General features: G+C 35.4%; 2 protein-coding genes across 11 annotated transcripts; one reads left to right on the top strand and one right to left on the bottom strand.

The window, feature by feature from the left end:
- Nucleotides 1–5,014: 5,014 nt before the first annotated feature.
- LOC112167781 (DUF21 domain-containing protein At4g14240-like) lies at nt 5,015–9,057 on the bottom strand. Of its 3 annotated transcripts, XR_002923934.2 has the most exons (9): nt 8,753–8,884; nt 8,635–8,659; nt 8,438–8,551; nt 8,052–8,135; nt 7,744–7,815; nt 7,351–7,418; nt 7,058–7,104; nt 5,788–6,057; nt 5,015–5,406 (listed from the first exon to the last, which is right to left on the bottom strand). XR_002923934.2 is itself a non-coding variant. In XM_040506714.1 (8 exons), exons 1-7 carry the CDS (start codon nt 8,951–8,953, stop codon nt 7,059–7,061), a joined length of 447 nt encoding a protein of 148 aa, XP_040362648.1. In that variant the 5' UTR covers nt 8,954–9,057; the 3' UTR covers nt 5,029–5,406; nt 7,058. The 3 variants fall into 3 exon arrangements, 2 of the variants coding, with proteins under 2 accessions (XP_040362648.1, XP_024160621.1); XM_040506714.1 differs by lacking the exons at nt 5,788–6,057; nt 8,753–8,884 and adding an exon at nt 8,916–9,057 and having other exon boundaries at nt 5,029–5,406; XM_024304853.2 differs by lacking the exon at nt 5,788–6,057 and having other exon boundaries at nt 5,029–5,406.
- A 349-nt stretch (nt 9,058–9,406) lies between these two features.
- On the top strand, nt 9,407–14,717 carry LOC121049408. 8 transcript variants are annotated; one of them, XM_040506711.1, is made up of 6 exons: nt 9,423–9,540; nt 10,232–10,887; nt 12,407–12,487; nt 12,961–13,026; nt 13,398–13,455; nt 14,393–14,717. In XM_040506711.1, the coding sequence occupies exons 2-6, from the start codon at nt 10,611–10,613 to the stop codon at nt 14,535–14,537; spliced, it is 627 nt and encodes a 208-aa protein (XP_040362645.1). In that variant the 5' UTR covers nt 9,423–9,540; nt 10,232–10,610; the 3' UTR covers nt 14,538–14,717. The 8 variants fall into 8 exon arrangements, 3 of the variants coding, with proteins under 3 accessions (XP_040362647.1, XP_040362645.1, XP_040362646.1); XM_040506712.1 differs by having other exon boundaries at nt 12,961–13,063; XR_005800057.1 differs by lacking the exon at nt 10,232–10,887 and having other exon boundaries at nt 9,415–9,540; nt 12,407–12,462; nt 12,961–13,063.
- The last annotated feature ends 3,998 nt before the right edge of the window (nt 14,718–18,715 follow it).

The raw sequence follows: 18,715 nt of genomic DNA, 5'->3' as shown, positions 1-18,715 counted from the left end.
ACTGTATATTATAAATATATATTCTTATAGATATGTGTGTGTGTGTGTGTGTGTGTTTATATATGTTTGTGGAAGTTCTCATACTTTTATATAGAATATGTGCATATATATATTCTACATATCATGACGACGGTTGACCAATTCGATTGGATTCGAAAATATGGTGAAATTGGCTAAATTTTTTATCACATTCATAATTTATAGTAATAATTTCATCTAACGGTCGGTTTTTCTATTTTTATTGAATTGATAGGGGTTGCTCTTTGGAGTGTATGATATATAAATATAGGTTTATAAGAGTAACTAAGTTTGACCTCGTTGATTGAATTCGAAACGAGAACCAAATTGGCTGAATTTTTTACAACAACCATAAAACATTACAATCTCTCCATCGAGCGGTTGGTTTCTCTAAATTCATTTTCTACTTCATGGTTGCTTTAGAATGAACCTCAACAATTTAAATGCAATGTACAAATCATACAACTTTAGGAGGCAAATTGATATAGGCCAACGTCTTTGTAATTAAAATTGAAATTTTTATCTTATGTACACACACATCCATCGATAGGATATTTACAGACGTGATGTGAAAAAATAAGCACGTTTCACGGTCGTCAAGCCATCGGTCAACCAAAAAAACATACAAGTGACGACGGTTGACCAATTCGATAGGATTGGAAAATATGGTGAAATTGGCTAAATTTTTTACCACACTCATAATTTATTGTAATAACCTCATCCAATGGTCGGTTTTTTCATTTTCTTTGAATTGATAGGGGTTGCTCTTTGGAGTGCATGATATATAACTATAAGTTTATAAGAGTAACTAAGTTTGACCTAGTTGATTGAATTCGAAACGAGAACCAAATAGGCTGGATTTTTTACAACCACCATAAAACATTACAATCTCTCCATCGAGCGGTTGGTTTCTCTAAATTCATTTTCCACTTCATGGTTGCTTTAGAGTGAACCTCAACAATTTAAATGCAACATATAAGTCATACAACTTTAGGAGGCAAATTGGTATACGTCAACGGCTTTATAATTAAAATTGAAATTTTTATCTTATGTCCACACACATCCATCGATAGGATATTTACAGATGTGATGTGAAAAAATAAGCACATTTCGCGGTCGTCAAGCCATCGGTCAACCAAGAAAACATACAAGTAACGACGGTTGACCAATTCGATCGGATTCGAAAATATGGTGAAATTGGTTAAATTTTTTACCACACTCATAATTTATTGTAATGATCACATCCAACGGTTAGTTTTTTTATTTTCTTTGAATTGATAGACGTTGCTCTTTGAAGTGTATGATATATAAATATAAGTTTATAAAAAAAATGAGAAAAATTCAGTTACAGTCCCCAAATTATTCTACCAAGGCCAATTTGATACCCGAACTCTCAAAAGTATCAATGTGATACCTAAAGACCTAAATTGGCATCAACGTGATACTTCCGTCCAAAATTTCTGACGGCGCCGTTTGTTTGCTGACGTGGCAAGCACGTGGTCCAAAAAAAGGGCAAAATCGACTTTTTACCATTTTTTTTGTTAATTCCTCAAAAAAAGAAAATTTCAGCTACCATCCCCAAACTATGCTGCTAAGGCCAATTTGATACCCGAACTCTCAAAAGTATCAATGTGATACCTAAAGACGTATTTTGACATCGAAGTGATACTTCGGTCAAAAATCTCTAACGGCGTTGTCTGTTTGCTGACATGCACAAAATGAGCGTCAATCCCCGGCAATGGCGTCAAAAATTGACAAGCTCGAAATGAGTGTCAATCCCCGGCAACGGCGCCAAAAATTGACACGCTCAAGATGAGTGTCAATCCCTGACAACGGCGCCAAAAATTGACACGCACAAAATGAGCACGTAATTTAACCCTTTAAAATGTCATCGTTAGTATAAAATAAGTAAGGATCGTTTTAACCGAGGATTGAAAGTACACCTTTAATTGTGTAAACAAATAAAGAAAAGTATTATTTACAAAAATAAAATAAAGAATATAAACATATACAATTGTGTAAACAAATAAAGAATTAAAATAATAAAGTATTATTTACAAAAATAAAATAAAGAATATAAATATATACAAGTAAACACAAATAAGGGGGTTTTAAGATTTATAAAATTGAAAATTAAAATTAAGTGAAATAAAGAAAATATAAAAACATATATACAAGGATGAAATGTAAGAAACAAAGATCAAAACCAATTCCATATGATTAAACTCAATTCAAATCTTATAATTAATCATCTAAGTTATGAGAAAGAAGTCGATCATGTGAAACATTTGAAGCAAATGATTTCCCATATTTTACTTTCCTTTACTAATTAACCTAAGTGAAAGCACTTAGATCAATTCTATTAAATGATAAGAGCATTTTTTTTTCTTTTCATTTTTCTTCTTTTTCTTCTTCTGGGATTTTATTCTAGCCAAACCACCGCAAGCTCCGCTCCTTCTCCTCCACCCAAGAATCAAAGAAAAATGGCTTCTGCTTCTTCTTCAAACTCAATCCTCTTCTTCTTCTCTCTCCTCCTCCTCTCTCTCATCTCCTTCCCCTCCGCCCAAACCATCACCAACGCTGCCATCATCCTCTCCAATTCCTGCTACAAATCCATGTTCTTCGCATTCAACTCCCAGCAGACGGACCCAAAACGAAAGTTGGGTGACACGATTAACAAAAAAAAAATCAAATCTTTCTGCACCCAGAAAACTGCTCTGGGCACCCAGAGACACCCATGTCTTCTTCTTCACCAAAACCGATTTCCTTCTTCTTCGCTCAGCAGCTTTCCTCTTCCGGGGCAACCAACTGGAAAACTGGTTCGCTGCACACCAAATTTTGGTGAACCTTAGCTCCACCAACCATCTTCTTTCTTCGCAGAGACCGTCACCCATTCGCTGATAGAACCTCCATTCATCAAACCCCCTCCTCCACCGCCACAACCTCAGCATCCTCCTCCTCCACTGCCGCCGTCATGTCAGTAATAACATATACCAAATACTCCGATCAAAATCACAATCATAAGGCCAAAGCAACATATAACATGAATTCATGTATATAAGAACTAAAAACAAACCCAGCATAAACCAAAAAAGCAAAACCAACCCAGATAGCAATTGAGCACAATTAGATCAAGAAAAAGACTTGCCAGCTGGTACTTGGTACCTTTGGCTTGTCCCACACACTGTCAATTGCTCGATTTGGGTAAATGGGTCATTTCACTTTTTTTTGGGACCTACGTGCTTGCCACATCAACAAACAAACAGTGCCGTCAGAAATTTTGAACGGAAGTATCACGTTGATGCCAATTTAGGTCTTTGGGTATCACATTGATACTTTTGAGAGTTCGAATATCAAATTGGCCTTGGCAGAATAGTTTGGGGATGGTAGCTGAATTTTTCTTCTTAAAAAAAAAAAGGGTAAATGGGTCATTTCACTTTTTTTTGGACCCACGTGCTTGCCACGTCAGCAAACAAACGGCGCCGTCAGAAATTTTGGACGGAAGTATCACGTTGATGCCAATTTAGGTCTTTAGGTATCACATTGATACTTTTGAGAGTTCGGGTATCAAATTGGCCTTGCCAGAATAGTTTGAGGACGGTAACTGAATTTTTCTCTTAAAAAATTAGTATCTTTAAAGATTTATTTGTAAATAAAGCCCGCAAGGCCCGCTTTATATGGACGGGCTTGGATCCTTCGATTTACAATAAAACCAGGCCCGGCCAGGCTCGCTACTATTTAAAAATATAGTAAGACCCGGCCCGGCCCGTTGATGAGGCCTACACTTTGCCAATGGTTATGATATATAAAGAAAACGCCCAATCTACAATATTCGGGAAGCCTCTATCAGCGTCAACATTCACTGTTACCCATTCTCAAAATCTGTTATCCAAATCAACTACAATGAACAGTGGGTAAGAGTTTAGTTTTCTAGAATCAAGATCAACATCATACTTCTTCACTTTTTGTTCACATATCCAAAGTTATTGCGTTTGATTCAGGGACGTAGCTAGGATTCAAAAATAGGGTGGGCTAAATTTATTGTGGCAGTTTTTTGGGGCAAAGCCCAAAAACCATTTTTTGATGTCTCTATAGCCAAGCCTGCATAATATCAATGCCTCCGATTTGGAGTCAAAATTAGTGCATAATAAGTACCTCAAAACAAGAACACTCAAATCCATAGGCCCAACATAGCCATAAAAAATTCATCTAAACACCCCAAAACTAGGAAGCATAAAAAGAACCACCATTTGATATAAATGATACTGAGAAAATGAAAACACAAAGTATTAAGAAAGTAATAAAGAATGGTAGAGCATGCGGGATTCTGATTGGCGAGTATACTTGGCATTTGTAAGTAGTAAAATATCCTAGAGAAGGAGAATGGCAAATAGTGCCCAGTAGAGGTCGTATGGGTGGCCCCACGGGATCTGCTGATAGTATAGAACCTTGTGGTGGTATTTGCTGGTATATAGAAGTCTCCAAGTTCCCGTTCAACTGTTCAAGATATTTCTTGGATAGGGACTTGATTAACTTTGGCACGAGATTCCATACTACTAGTGCCCCTATGTAGTAACACAAGTTCCCGATGAAGGAATATCTTGATCGGGTATTTGGATTATTTAAGCACTGTAGGTAGCTAAACTACAGTGACGAGGCTTGGGCCTCTTGTACCGGTTGGGATAATGTGAGGGCTTGAGCCTCTTGTACCTGTTGGGATAATGTGAGGACTTGAGCCTCTAGTAGTCTAGTACCCAATGGTGAGTTTGTGGGTAAGCAATTGCAATAAGGGATTTTTTTTTCCTGTTTAAGCGAATTTCACAAATGGAGCATCCAACAACCGATACCTAGAAATCAATTGATTTCATAAACAACAATTTGATACCTACGGCAAACTTGTTTTGAAAGTTGTCTACAATTTGTTGGAAATTCCTTCTTATTTTTTGATTTTTCCCTCCGTTGAACTCTGTTAATTTTTCTGTCAAAGATGAAGATATAGAGGCAACTAAGAACCATCAAAAATGAAAAATCTTGAATACCTTATTGCTTAAATACATGAGGAATAGAATCTAGTCTCCAGTAAAAACATGAAGGGAATGACAGGAAGTTGTAACTACACATCCAAACTAGAGCAACCGCCACATAAGCAAAGCAAAAATGGCGTCACAATAACCTAACACTTCCTCATGCACAACAGAAACTACAGTAACTCCAATTGTCATCACCATGCAATTTATAACAGCAACACGAACCATCCAAAAGAAGTATCAAGTCCAATCATCGATTCATCCTCAAGGCATGGAAACCATTTGTCAAGTCTTCATGTAGCTTCTAAATTTTGCAACAAGAGGTTGTTCGCCTTCAGTATGATCCTCAAATTTGTTAGAGCTGCATATCACCAGTAAGGGATTAAAGACATGCTTACCATAAAATATTAAAATGGTCAGCATTATGATGTCACTTATGCAGTTACGCTAGGTGGTAAAGAAGATCTCCCATATGGTGCTCGATTATTCTGTAATTGATCTTCTGACCATCCATACCAGTTGTTCTCTCTACTGCTTGTAGACATTGATACCAATAACCTTCACTTATCTAATTAAACATCTAATAAAGTTGTGCCTTTTTGGGATTGGTTCTCAGAAAGAAGACGTGGTAAGACAATATCAAGTGTTTTCCTTGCTCTAAATTGTTTCAACCTCAATAGGCACGAATTCTTCAAACATAATGGTAGGTCATATAAGCAAGGATTTGAACAGAATAGATCACCTGATTTGCTAAATTGAAGAAATGGATGATCTTCCGCATCATCCAAACAGACTTGTAGAAAAGGTAGAAGTTATCATATTTGTCCACCCTTACAACAGGTGAATGATCATTAGTGACTACCAGTCCCAACCAAAATGAAAAGTATATATGGATCAAAGAAAGATTAGAGTAGGAACTTAAATGCATCCTGTGCGAGAGAATTCTCTCTCAACAGCTTTGCAGTTTCTAAGGTGATCTTGTCTCCTTCAGATAAAGTACCCTTCCTACAAGCTGCAAGATTACAAATATGCCAGGCTTTAAGCTATTGGCAGATAAAGGAAAACACATTTAATTTTTAACTTCTCCCCCTTCATAAATCACACAAAGAGAAGAACTATAGGCGTCCTTCAGTCTAATAGGACGAAGCCAAAATCTCACTTTGACCAGTCCCACCAGGAAAGCAATTGTACAATGATCATCTAGGTGATTAATTTTAGGCATCCACTGAACATCAGAGAATCAGTAAGCTAGACTAGAGGCCCTCAACATCGTCAATTAGAAATGCAGATAGCGAGCCTAAGTTAGAGACACCCAACCCAACAATCCCCCTAAATAAGAGATCACCAACGTATCACGCATAAAAATTGGGCACAACTTAGCATTTTTTATTTCAATTAATCACCACTACTATAATGGTCTTCTTTCTTCCTACTATATACCAGTTCTGTTGCACACCATATTACTATTAGTTTGATTGGTTCAACAATTGGTACAAAACTCAGGTGAAACAGGAAAACTAATTAACTTATTCTCACATTTGCTTCTCTATATTCCTGAGAAGGGAGGGAATAGAAGAGCAGTTTCCGTAATCACATTCCTTACAGTTCAGAAGTGCATGAAGAAATACAGAAGTGCATTGCCGGAAGCAATTGAAAGAATTAAGAACTAACAACTAGATTTCCAGTACAACATAATATGATATCAAAACCAGATAAAAAAGTATTAAGCTAAAAGACATGTTGACCTTAACCCCCTAAATAACATGTATGGTTGTCTGAATAAAGGAATTTCTAACTGCATTTTAACATTCTTTCCTATCAAAGTGAATTAAATTATTTGATGAGAAAGGCATTTAAGACAATAGCATGATATTGTCTACATATATAATTCAGATTGGAGCAAGCTTAGAACTAGAGAAATTTGCATCTATGATAGCACAACAGCAACAATTGTAATTACAAGAAGTAATATTTTCCCATACCAAACAAATCCAAGTTCAGAGCAAACTGACCTCAGCAACACATTCTAACATGTGCAAGAATTTTCCCAATTGCTTCGCTGCATTAGAATAAAAAAATATTTTAATATCTTTTCCCTATATATAGCAGAACAGAAAAACTCATCTAAACTGCTACCATATGAACATAACAATTCCTTCTCATTTCTTAACTTTCTACTATACTCTGCTCAATAAACAGAAGATATAGCAAAAAGTAAGGATCAAGAACTGTCATTAGTGGAAGAAAGAAAACTAGATCACTTCCAGCATATATTAAAACCACACAAGGCCAACGAAAGACGTACCAGTCTAACTTTGAATCAACATCCAAGCACAACCTTGATTCAATAGGTGTTATAGCCTCCTTGGCAGTCTGTAAATTGAAAGATGCTTTATTATTAGGAACACTTCACAGATTAAAGAGAGATTATCTCAATGCTTAAAATTGCATGAAGATAACTGGAACATGTAAGTATAACTAAAGTACCATGGAAACTAGCATTAAAATATATTCAAAGCAATATCAGAAACAAAACAAAGTACACCATGAAAGCACTTGACCATGAAAAGAACCAAAAGGTTGACAGTATAATACTAAGGACCACTGGTATGAAAAACCCAATATAAAATACAGAAGATGCAATAAAGGAATTTATAATCACTCAAGTACAGAACACTTGTTTGAAATCACTAGGCACCTTTTCAGTTAAATCTAGCGCTCCACTGATAATCGTTGTCTTATCATGTGTTAGTTCACCTCCCTTTCCAGCCTACATGGAAAGAAATAGTATGTCAAGGAAGAATAGGAAACCATGAGAACCAGCATAACAATTCCGGCATTTTCAGCAGCCACTCACTAATCAGAAGTCACCGTCCACCCGAACAACTAGTCGTAGGTTATTTACATAAACAGTTTTCTTCACCAAAAGAAATTAGAAATATGAACAAAATATGGGAAATTGCAAGTGGTGGCATGCCATCCAAACTGTCAATTTAAATTGCTCACCTGAAGGTCGTGAATAGAGATGAGGGCTTTCAACTGTGCTCGCCTGAACAAATCATTTCCATGTCCAAGTACAAGATCAAGAACCTGAAACCATGAATTTAAAGAAATAGTATTATAATCTGAAACCCTAGAGCCTAGATGAATACACTGCTTACTCTGATAATTTTTTTAATTTTTTTTTGGGACAATAGCTTTCTCTGATTTTAGTGATAAAGAAACATAATTATGAGTGCAAATATAGAATGAAAAAATGAAAAGAAAAAAGATCATTGCCTTGTAACGGGTAATTTGAGTGTAGGTGACTGGGTGCAATTCTTAAATGTCCAATAACCAAAATCAATTAATAAAGCAGAAACTGAGGTCTAGTGCAAGTCTATGAGCATTACTTTTCTAATTGGGTAGGCGATTGGATAGCAGATGATCATCAGAATGCCAACAAGCCAAACAAAATTCGAAGCAACAGAAAGCCCATATCTTGAGCATATAGCTTGTGGAATAATCTAACCCAGAATGGCAAGTCACAAGTCAATCGCAATCCCATTGCATCTCAATGAGCTCATGATAAATCGAGTAAGCAACATACCTCTCTCAAAATTAGAAGGAAGAGCCTGAAAAGTAAAAATAAAAATAAAATCCAATGAACAATACACAGATAAGCACTTTCCAAATCCGAAACAGGTGTTTAAAGATCCTAAATTTACAGCAGAAGGATCCAATTCAAATAGAATTGATGATTGGTTTCGAAGAAGATGACATTGACATGCATCCACAAATGGCAGCAAAGCAAACTTGGACTTTGAATAACCTCAAAACTTTCACAGTGTCTGGGTGATTCTTCTTCTACTTCAGAGTAAGATCAAGTACCCAAAATGGATCAAACCGGCGAGACGATTGGATTCCATCAAATGGTTTCGAAGCGGTGCGATAGTTAGCAGCACAAGTTATTAGCTGTGAAAAAAAAAAATACCAGAGAGAAGGAGCCCAGATCAGATATTTTTCGTGGTTTTGATGCCAACCCATACAAGTTATTAGCTGTAAGCCTCATCCCAGATGCCAAAATACCAGAAACCCCCCCGGTCTTTTCTTTTACTATGACGGCACCGGATTTACAGTCAACAAAATTTCGCAGCTTTTTGTGGAGGAGAAGAGGCCGCACCCACTTTGGTCTACAATTATGTTGGTTCATTGCAGCTGCATCGAGGAGGAGATAAGGTTCCAAGACTAAAAACCCTTCTCCGTTGTCCTTCATTTCTACAAAACATAAAAATCCCCTTTGAAGAAAACACAAATTTGCAAACAATAGGTCATTTTGAGAAGGGCGGTTCAAACGAAATTGTGACTTGGAAAGGAAGCGACAGTCCGAGTTTCAGATGTTGCGAAATATATAGGACGAAATAAGGCAAAACTTTTGGTGAGGGTGGAATCAGGAATGGCGTGAAATCCGAATCCCTAATCAAATCATCTTCCTCACACCGCCAAATGGATGCAGGTTTCTTTTCTCAACTCTACCCAATTGTTTTTCGTTTTACGTATTACAATGATTTACGTTCATCTCTATATTTCGCTTTTCGAATTCAATTCTACAGAAAAGGGCATAGCTTGTGGGTGATTGATTATATTTGGTTTTTTTGGTTTCCCCCCTATTGAATTCCATTCCGGGGATTTATTCTAGTTGCATAGATTAGTTAACCTTTATTCAGATGCATAAACCAAGGCTTAATATTATTATTCATCCCCCATTTATGCTACATGGTTTGCCTTTCAACACAATTTCAGCTATTGTTTGCACCATACAACTACATTGCCCTTGGATGCTATAATCTAGCAATAACAAAGAGGCTTTTCAGGCAATCCAACACACCTACAAATCAATTGAACTCAGATTTTTTGGGAGCATAAGCCAATTAGACTACAATGAGAAACCAAATGTAACACTGTACTAGGTAGCCTGCATTTCAGTCAAGTTCCCTGTCGGTGAAATTCTGACCATATTTTATCAATGAAGACATTGTGTTGGTTCAGATGGTGTTCGTCTTGTCATCTTAGCTTTACAGTAATGAGTCTTCTGCATAAGAGAATATGTTCCATCTTCTTCCTCTTCTTCTTCTTCTTTCACGCTTTTGCACCTTCTTGTTTGGTTGCCGATGAGGAAAATTGAAACAGGGCGTTTTTGTGCTTAGAGTGCTTGTAGTATGAGGCTGGCAGGGATGGAGGACACGGCGGAGTTGCTTGAGAAGAAGCAAGCGTCGGAAATTTCAAAGATGAGCTTAGAGGAGGCACTCACTCTCGCTCGTGCTTTCAGCCATTACCTTTGTAACGTCCCGTATTTCAATTTACCCGTTTACTAGTCATTTGGACGGTAAACGACAACTACTTTCACTTTTTACTTTGTTTCGATACTTTTAGTGGCCCTAAAAGTTGACTTTTTAATCGGGTCAAATTTTGAGAAAGTTTTCTTCATGAAAGTTGTAGATGACGTTAAACCGAGCGCGTGCATATGTGGTACGTAAAAATCGGAGTTCGTATGTGTAATTTACTGTTCACGGTAACTCTCTATGTATGGAAACTTACCGAGGTAATTCCCATTTCAGAACTTACCCTGACTCTCTCCCTCTCCTCTCCCTCTTCCCCCGCGTCGCCCACCCTTCTTCTTTTTCCGATTTCTTCGCCGTCCGGCGTCCGATAGACGTGATTCCAGTTGTCCTTGGACCGTCTCTTCCTCCTCTACACGGTGGTACCAGTGGGTATCGACAATTTGGCCGGAAAACCCCGAATTTATGCAATCATTGTTACTGTAGCAGTTGCTTCTCCGGCGAGATTCTCCAGTTCATCACAGGTCACTGAACGACTTGGGAAAGAAAAAAATAGGGTTAAATTTCATATATCTCTTAGTGATATATTCTACAACCAATCGACTCTTGCCTGCTTCATCATCAGTAGTAGCAACTCTTAATCCCCAATCTATGAATTAACTCCTGCTTTCTTCATCATCTGTCAATTTGTTAGTCTATGGTTGGTGAATGAATTTTGGCAGGCAATGTTGTTTTTGATTTAGAGTTTCTGTCTGAATTAATGTTACTGGAATATTTTCAGCATTGTATTTGATTTTTGATTATCATGAATCTTTGCCTTTTGGTTTTTTATGATGTATTAGCTGATATACTTGATATGCTAAAACAAATTTTGAGGGGATCATGGATCATTTTGTGTTGCAGCTCTTCATGCTTTGTCAAACTTTCATTGTTTTTTTATTTATGTGAGTATAGTCAATCTTATTGACTAATTGGAGGTCCTGGATTATGTGTGGTTGCTACAGATAAGAGAGTTGGATCTTTAATAGATGCATGTGCAATTATTACTTGATCCTTAGAACGCATAGAAGGTTCAAGTATTTCTTTCGGTCAGCATATTATTGGTGTTCCCATTTCTCTTGAATATATATATATATATATATATATATATATATATATAATATTCGTTATGGGTTTTACTTCTGTTTGTTATACCGAAGAGGTTGTGATTAACTTCTATGTTTTATTTTCCATGGTTCTGTTTGTTCTGTTGATTTTATATAGTGTTAGAAGGCATGTTTGGAAACACATTACAGTGGTTTAATACAAGTGTTAATGATATTTTGTTATGGTTTCTGCAATAGCTACTGAAATTGTTTCAGTTCATATTAGTTAGTAGTGAGCCACTCATAAACTTTTTTCAATAAATCATTTTCTTGAGATTCATTTTGTCACTTCATGTGTCCAACAATCCAGATAAACTCTGCTTTGTACTGACAACTCAGAGGAATTTAGGTAGTGTTTTAAAATGTTTTAGACTGTATAGAGAAGCAGCACTGTAGAGTAATCAATGACTATGCAAAGCTGTTTGAGTTTTTATTTCTTATTTGTGTACTTTTGTTGTTCTTGAAATTCAAACAGAGCCTGTGAGTTGTGAATTGGCTTTTCTAATTTAGTATTTCATATTTCGCATTGCTTAGGGTTTAGAATAGGAAGTGCTTTACTACATATTTAGCTTTACCAATGTGTACTGGTTTTGTCATGCTGCTGTAGAATATGTACTCCAAAGTGGATCTGATTCTGTTGGTCATGAACAAACTGAAATGTCTTGGGACTGCTATTAGTTTCTTCAAAATATTTTAAGTTTGAATTACTGTACATATATAATTAAACATGCTTTCAATTACTGTCTTCATATGCAACTTCAATGTTTTACATTATGAGAAGGAGATTTTTTTGGTTTAAAGTATGAGAATGTGAGATTTTGAAGTAGTTGTCTATTTGCTTATTATTTGCTGTGTTTACCTTGCGACAAATCAGCCATATTTGTTACTGTTGTGACAGAGTTTGTTTGTTGGAATGAAGAAGCAATCACCAGATGCACTTTCTTCTCATCCCAAGTAATATTTGTTCTTTCAAGCAATGGTAGATTTTCTACTCAAGAGTTTTAAACATGTATCTCATTATCTGGTTTACTAGGGGTTGAGCAAATTATTTGGTCAGTATCTTCTAAAGTTGGTATTTTTTCCCCAAGTTTTCTTTTGAACGTTTGCCATTGTTGTCTTTTCAAAATAATGTTGATCTAATATGCATACTTAGGACTACATGCATATAGCCATGCATATCGTCTGAGCGTAACTAATTAATACAAAGACTTAGAATATTCTTATTCTGGAATAAGCCTTGGCTGGCTAGCTATTCTTCGCATATGTCCTGACCTATAAGGAACCTTATTAAAAAAGGAATATGAGGTCTGCTAGCTCCTTCATATCAGCAAAAGTATTGTGTAGGCTTTGTTTCTTCAGTTTCTTTTTGGGTTTAGCTGTCTTCTTCCTGTGCCAAGCTTCTTAACTTTGCTTCTGATTTCCATTTTCATTTGTTTATTTTATTGTGTTTAGTAACTTTTAAGGAGGTGAATCTCAACTGGATGATCTCATTAGGCACCAGAAGATTGTATCTTTCTGGCGAGTCCCTGTTATCTTATATTTCTCTTTTGTATCGGTATGTACTTGTATTTATATTTTCTGTGCTTATGGCTAGGGGATAAATCGAATAAGTGCTATCTTTGTTTATAGATTGACTGTTTGAAATATGACTCAGTGAAAATGAGGGAGTTGGAAATTAGAAATCGGTATTGTAGACATGTGTCATGAGCATACTTACTTGAATTGTTTCAATTCACTATCATGCCTTATTTGAGTGATACATGAAATTTGCTTCTGTATAGACTATTTTTTATTACAAATTTCAGTTTATCATTTGGTGATTAACATTTTTAGCCTTTTGCTTATTTCTAGCCCTTGCAATTTGATTAATTTGCAATATATTTGCACAGGGTTGTTTCAGGAAGGATCAAAGAACTTGCAGTTTTATATCAATCACTTAATCTTCAGGTATATACCCCTTCCATTTATTTCTTTAGATTTTGATTCTTCTTAATGGTACAGGTGCGTAGACTGCATATAGCTGCATTAGGTGCTTTTGATTGATGAGACATGCACTAGAATCTGTATTGTGATGGTATTGCTCTGCTAATGAAAATTAGTTAGCTTGGATTTGATTGATTAGCATTAGAAACTTCATTTGCTATTGGGTTTTTAGTTTCAGTCTCTCCTTCTGACATTGAAGTATTGGGATCATAAATTCTTAATTTTTTGTAAAGAAACAAAGGAGAAGAAATCATGGAAGGAGTTTGATTATGTAATCCAATAGCAGATATATGAATCTCTGGTTTCTGTGTATGAATGTTGTTTTCCATCTATCTGCAGCTTTGATCTTCAATTAATTGTGAGGACAACAAGCTTCTACAATACATTTTTAAGTGATAGATTATAATATTTAAGTACAACGTATTTGGTAATGTATGTTTGAATGTATGGCAATACATTCTAAGATTTCTAAACTGTGTCCTTACTATTGAATTAGTGCTTTCCCTGTGGTAAGATAAAGATCTTCATGCTGATGCAACTTTATTTCGCATCTTTTACATTGACTCATTTGCTCTTTTTTCATATTTCTTTTGTTTTTTGTTTTTGATAATCTCTTCTTATCGTGTGTTTCCTCCTGTTTTACAATGAAGGAATTCGATCTACATACTTTTGCTTGGTCGTTCTTAAAAACTTATTGATTCTTATGTATTCCTAAGGAACTTGTTTGATGATCATTAATGTTAATCTTTCCTAGAACTTACCGACTTCTTTTTCTTTTTCTCCAATTATATATATATATCCCCTCGTGGCTTCTTTGATCAAACCCTCAGTTTACCCTTCTACCTTCCTATTGTGCATTAAAAAAAAACAGTAACTGTGTTTTATTTTTTCACAATGATAGGGAAGCTAACATTGAACCAGCAATGTCATCACATACGGTGCACAACCCAACAAGCAGAAAATTGACTGAAGCAGCATGTCATTGCAATTCTTACTCCACTTTTTGTTTAGATATTACTGGAGCAAGCAATTTTTTGATAGGCTAACATGTTTTGTTTATATACACCTAGACCAACTAGAACAACTACTTTTTGGAAAATATTCCAGCAACAACTGTAAATAAGTAAACCTTGGATAGCCTATTTTTTGAACACTCCACTATGATAAGATCATCCTTTGTTTTAGATGATCTGCAGTAATGAAAACAGTTCTATCATTTATACTCACCTTTTAAGTTTAAGAAGTAGGAAAAGACATTATGGTTATGTTTCACATCCCGCAGCAAAGCGTGGGCACCATTGCTAGTAATTTCTATTAACAACTCAGATCAAAAGGTGCAGAGCAGACGGTCCAGGCCACATTTTTTGAAAAAAAAATTCTAATAAATTATTTATATATTTTTGAGAATATTATACATAAATAACTTTTAAAATTTCGAAACTTTTAAAAATCATAATAAATAGATCGGATGTCGGCAAAATCCTCATATGCCTAGTGATGCGGTATAACTTATATATTAGGTATATTACAAAATTATACCTTCCATGAGCAACGTGGGAGGAAATATAATTGATCAAAATCGACCTTTGCATGATAAGAAGATATGGTTATGGTCAAAATTTCAGTTATTTTCGTGGTTGTTTGAGTCTTGATCTATTGGGTCAACTCTGAACCCTAAATACCACATAAAACTAATATGCTTATAGTCGGTCCTTCGCAATTTATTTTTTTTATCTGTCAGCTCTCACACTCTCATGGGTATGAGATATATAAACTAATGTAAAAATTTCTAGAAGCTTATCTCGTCCTGTTATAGCTCCTCTTAGGGAAGTATAAGTGTATAAAGAGTTGACCGCTTTGTTTGATGTCGAATTGACGGCGGATTGGGTTAAGTTTTTTACACAGTGTACTTATTGATATGCTATAAATATATGGGTAATCACAAATTTACCGATTTCCAGTTACGAATTTTTAGACCGCACAAAATTCTTATATGCCTAGTAATGTGGTCTAACTTGTTTATTAGGTGTATTACAAAATTATATCTTCCAAGAACAACATGGTGAAGAAAATATAATTTATCAAAATTAGCCGTTGGATATTATCATGATAAGAATATATGGTTATGGTCAAAATTTCAGCTATTTTAGTCATCCTTTAGGTCTCGATCTACTGGGTCAACTATAAACCCAAAATATCACATAAAACTAATATGCTCATAACCGGTCCTTCGCAATTTATTTTTTCGATCTGTCAGCCCTCACACTGTCGTGGGTATGGGATATATAAACTAATGTAAAAATTGCTAGAAGTTTATCTCGTCCTGGTATAGCTTTCCTTAGGGAAGTATAAGTGTATAAAGAGTTGACCTCTTTGTTTGATGTCGAATTGACGGCGGATCGGGTTACTTTTTTTACATAGTACCTATTAATACACTATAAATAGACGGGTAATCTCAAATTTACCAATTTCCAGTTACAAATTTTTAGATTGCAAAAAATCCTTATATGCCTAGTAATGTGGTCTAACTTGTTTCTTAGGCGTATTACAAAATTATACCTTCCAAGAGCAACATGGTGGAGGAAATATAATTTATCAAAATTGGTCGTTGGATGTTATCATGATAAGAAGATATGGATATGGTGAAAATTTCAGTTATTTTCATTGTCATTTGGGTCTCGATCTATTGGGTCAACTCTAAACCTTAAATACCACATAAAAACTAATATGCTCATAACTGGTCCTTTGCAATTTATTTTTTCGATCTGTCAGCTCTCACACTCTCGTGGGTATAAGCTATATAAACTAATGTAAACACTTCTGAAAGTTTATCTCCTTCTGGTATAGCTGTCCTTAGGGAAGTATAAGTGTATAAAAAGTTGACCGCTTTGTTTAAGATCGAAATGACGGTGGATCAGGTTAATTTTTGTACACAATACTTATTAATATGCTGTAAATAGATGGGTAATCTCAAATTTACCGATTTTCAGTTATGAATTTTTAGATCGCACAAAATCCTTATATGCATAGTAATGTGATCTAACTTGTTTATTAGGTGTATTACAAAATTATACCTTCCAAGAGCAACATGGTGGAGGAAGTATAATTTATCAAAATTGACCTTTGGTTGTTATCATGATAAGAAGATATAGTTATGGTCAAAATTTCAGCTATTTTCGTCGTCATTTGGGTCTCGATCTATTGGGTCAACTCTAAATCTTAAATACCACATAAAACTAATATGCTTATAGCCGGTCCTTCGCAATTTATTTATTCGATCTATCAGCTCTCACACTCTCGTGGGTATAAGCTATATAAACTAATGTAAACACTTCTGAAAGTTTATCTCCTTCTGGTATAGCTGTCCTTAGGGAAGTGTAAGTGTATAAAAAGTTGACCGCTTTGTTTAAGATCGAAATGACGGTGGATCAGGTTAATTTTTGTACACATTACTTATTAATACGCTGTAAATAGATGGGTAATCTCAAATTTACCGATTTTCAGTTATGAATTTTTAGATCGCACAAAATCCTTATATGCATAGTAATGTGATCTAACTTGTTTATTAGGTGTATTACAAAATTATACCTTCCAAGAGCAACATGGTGGAGGAAGTATAATTTATCAAAATTGACCTTTGGTTGTTATCATGATAAGAAGATATAGTTATGGTCAAAATTTCAGCTATTTTCGTCGTCATTTGGGTCTCGATCTACTGGGTCAACTCTAAATCCTAAATACCACATAAAACTAATATGCTTATAGCCGGTCCTTCGCAATTTATTTTTTCGATCTATCAGCTCTCACACTCTCGTGGATATAAGCTATATAAACTAATGTAAACACTTCTGAAAGTTTATCTCCTCTTGGTATAGCTCCCCTTAGGGAAATATAAGTATATAAAGAGTTGATCGCTTTGTTTGATGTCGAAATGACTGTGAATCCGGTTAATTTTTGTACAGAGTACCTATTAATACGCTGTAAATAGATGGGTAATATCAAATTTATTGATTTTCAGTTACAGATTTTTGGATCTCCCAAAATCCTCATATGCCTAGTAATGGGTCTACCTTGTTTATTAGGTTTATCACAAAATTATACCTTCTAAGAGCAACATGGTGGAGGAAATATAATTTATCAAAATTGGCCGTTGGATGTTATCATGATAAGAAGATACGGTTATGGTCAAAACTTCAGCTATTTTCGTCGTCGTTTTATAGCTATTATGTTATCAATTTTATAAAATATCCATATGTGCTACTATCAAAATCACTGCTCGTATAATTGAAATTAAGTTATTCCTCTCTGTCTCCATTGCTGTAGGTTGCTCCTCCTTGAAAGAGGTTCTTATGGAAATAGCACTTGAACAAAAAGACAGCAGCGAGCAAGCCATCTCAACTCATTTTTGTACATCTCGCGACTCTTAAGTCTTAAAAAATCCTCCAATTTATAAGTAACAACAGATCGATATATCTAAGAACAAGGATGTCTAGATAATTATATAGAACTAGACATTCTAAGGTTTCATCTAAAGCTAAGAACTATTCCTTAACTAATGAGTAGTTATATACTTACATAAGTTTTGTATACCAATACCAACTGAGACCTGGCATTTGCCGTTAGCAAATTTCATATACTCTTCTATACACAACAAGGAATACAAAAATAGTACATTGAGTTGGACAGTTAACAATTGATGATTTCTAAATTTTCCAACCAAGAACAAGAAAAGAGGCAATGCAATTAATAAGTTTTATATAACTCAGACAATGATATAAGATTTCACTATCAATAAGAATAAGCCTATAGAGAACAACTATGAATTGACAAACTTACTCTCAGTTCTGAAGGCATCTTTGTTTTGACTGGGCCACCAACCTTCAGAGCAGCGGGAGGTAGAGAACCAGGTCGAGCAACCTTGGCCTTACCTTTGCCTCAAAAATGCCGGGACATGACTGATAAAGTGTTTCTTGGAGTCAGTCAGAGCCTCCCACTGCTGTACATCTTGGGAGACATCAACCTCCTTAGCTGTAAGCCAATTAACATGTCATTAGAATAACTGTGGACGCAGAACACAATGGACTAGCAGGTTCCTCCAAAATACGGAACAAAAAATTGACTGGATATAGGCCTTGTGGGCTTATGTACACATTCCAACTTATAATACATCCACAGACCCTAAAGACCAGATATGCCTATCCAGAGTCCAATAGCACATATATTA

The sequence above is a fragment of the Rosa chinensis genome, chromosome 5 (genome assembly GCF_002994745.2).
Source record: "Rosa chinensis cultivar Old Blush chromosome 5, RchiOBHm-V2, whole genome shotgun sequence".
In the NCBI taxonomy this organism is placed as follows: domain Eukaryota; kingdom Viridiplantae; phylum Streptophyta; class Magnoliopsida; order Rosales; family Rosaceae; genus Rosa; species Rosa chinensis.
Note: the sequence above shows the minus strand (reverse complement) of the source record. Positions and strands in the feature narration are given on the sequence as shown.

Excerpts from the sequence above, each read along its gene's own strand:
- LOC112167781 (XM_024304853.2), bottom strand. The coding sequence starts at position 8,817 with ATGCATGTCAATGTCATCTTCTTCGAAACCAATCATCAATTCTATTTG. Across the intron at positions 8,136-8,437 it reads TCGCCTACCCAATTAGAAAA|GTTCTTGATCTTGTACTTGG; the intron begins GTAATGCTCATA and ends TCATGGTTTCAG. Across the intron at positions 7,816-8,051 it reads TCTCTATTCACGACCTTCAG|GCTGGAAAGGGAGGTGAACT; the intron begins GTGAGCAATTTA and ends CTTTCCATGTAG.
- LOC121049408 (XM_040506711.1), top strand. The coding sequence starts at position 10,611 with ATGGAAACTTACCGAGGTAATTCCCATTTCAGAACTTACCCTGACTCT. Across the intron at positions 12,488-12,960 it reads ATTTGTTCTTTCAAGCAATG|TAACTTTTAAGGAGGTGAAT; the intron begins GTAGATTTTCTA and ends TATTGTGTTTAG. Across the intron at positions 13,456-14,392 it reads ATCAATCACTTAATCTTCAG|GGAAGCTAACATTGAACCAG; the intron begins GTATATACCCCT and ends TCACAATGATAG.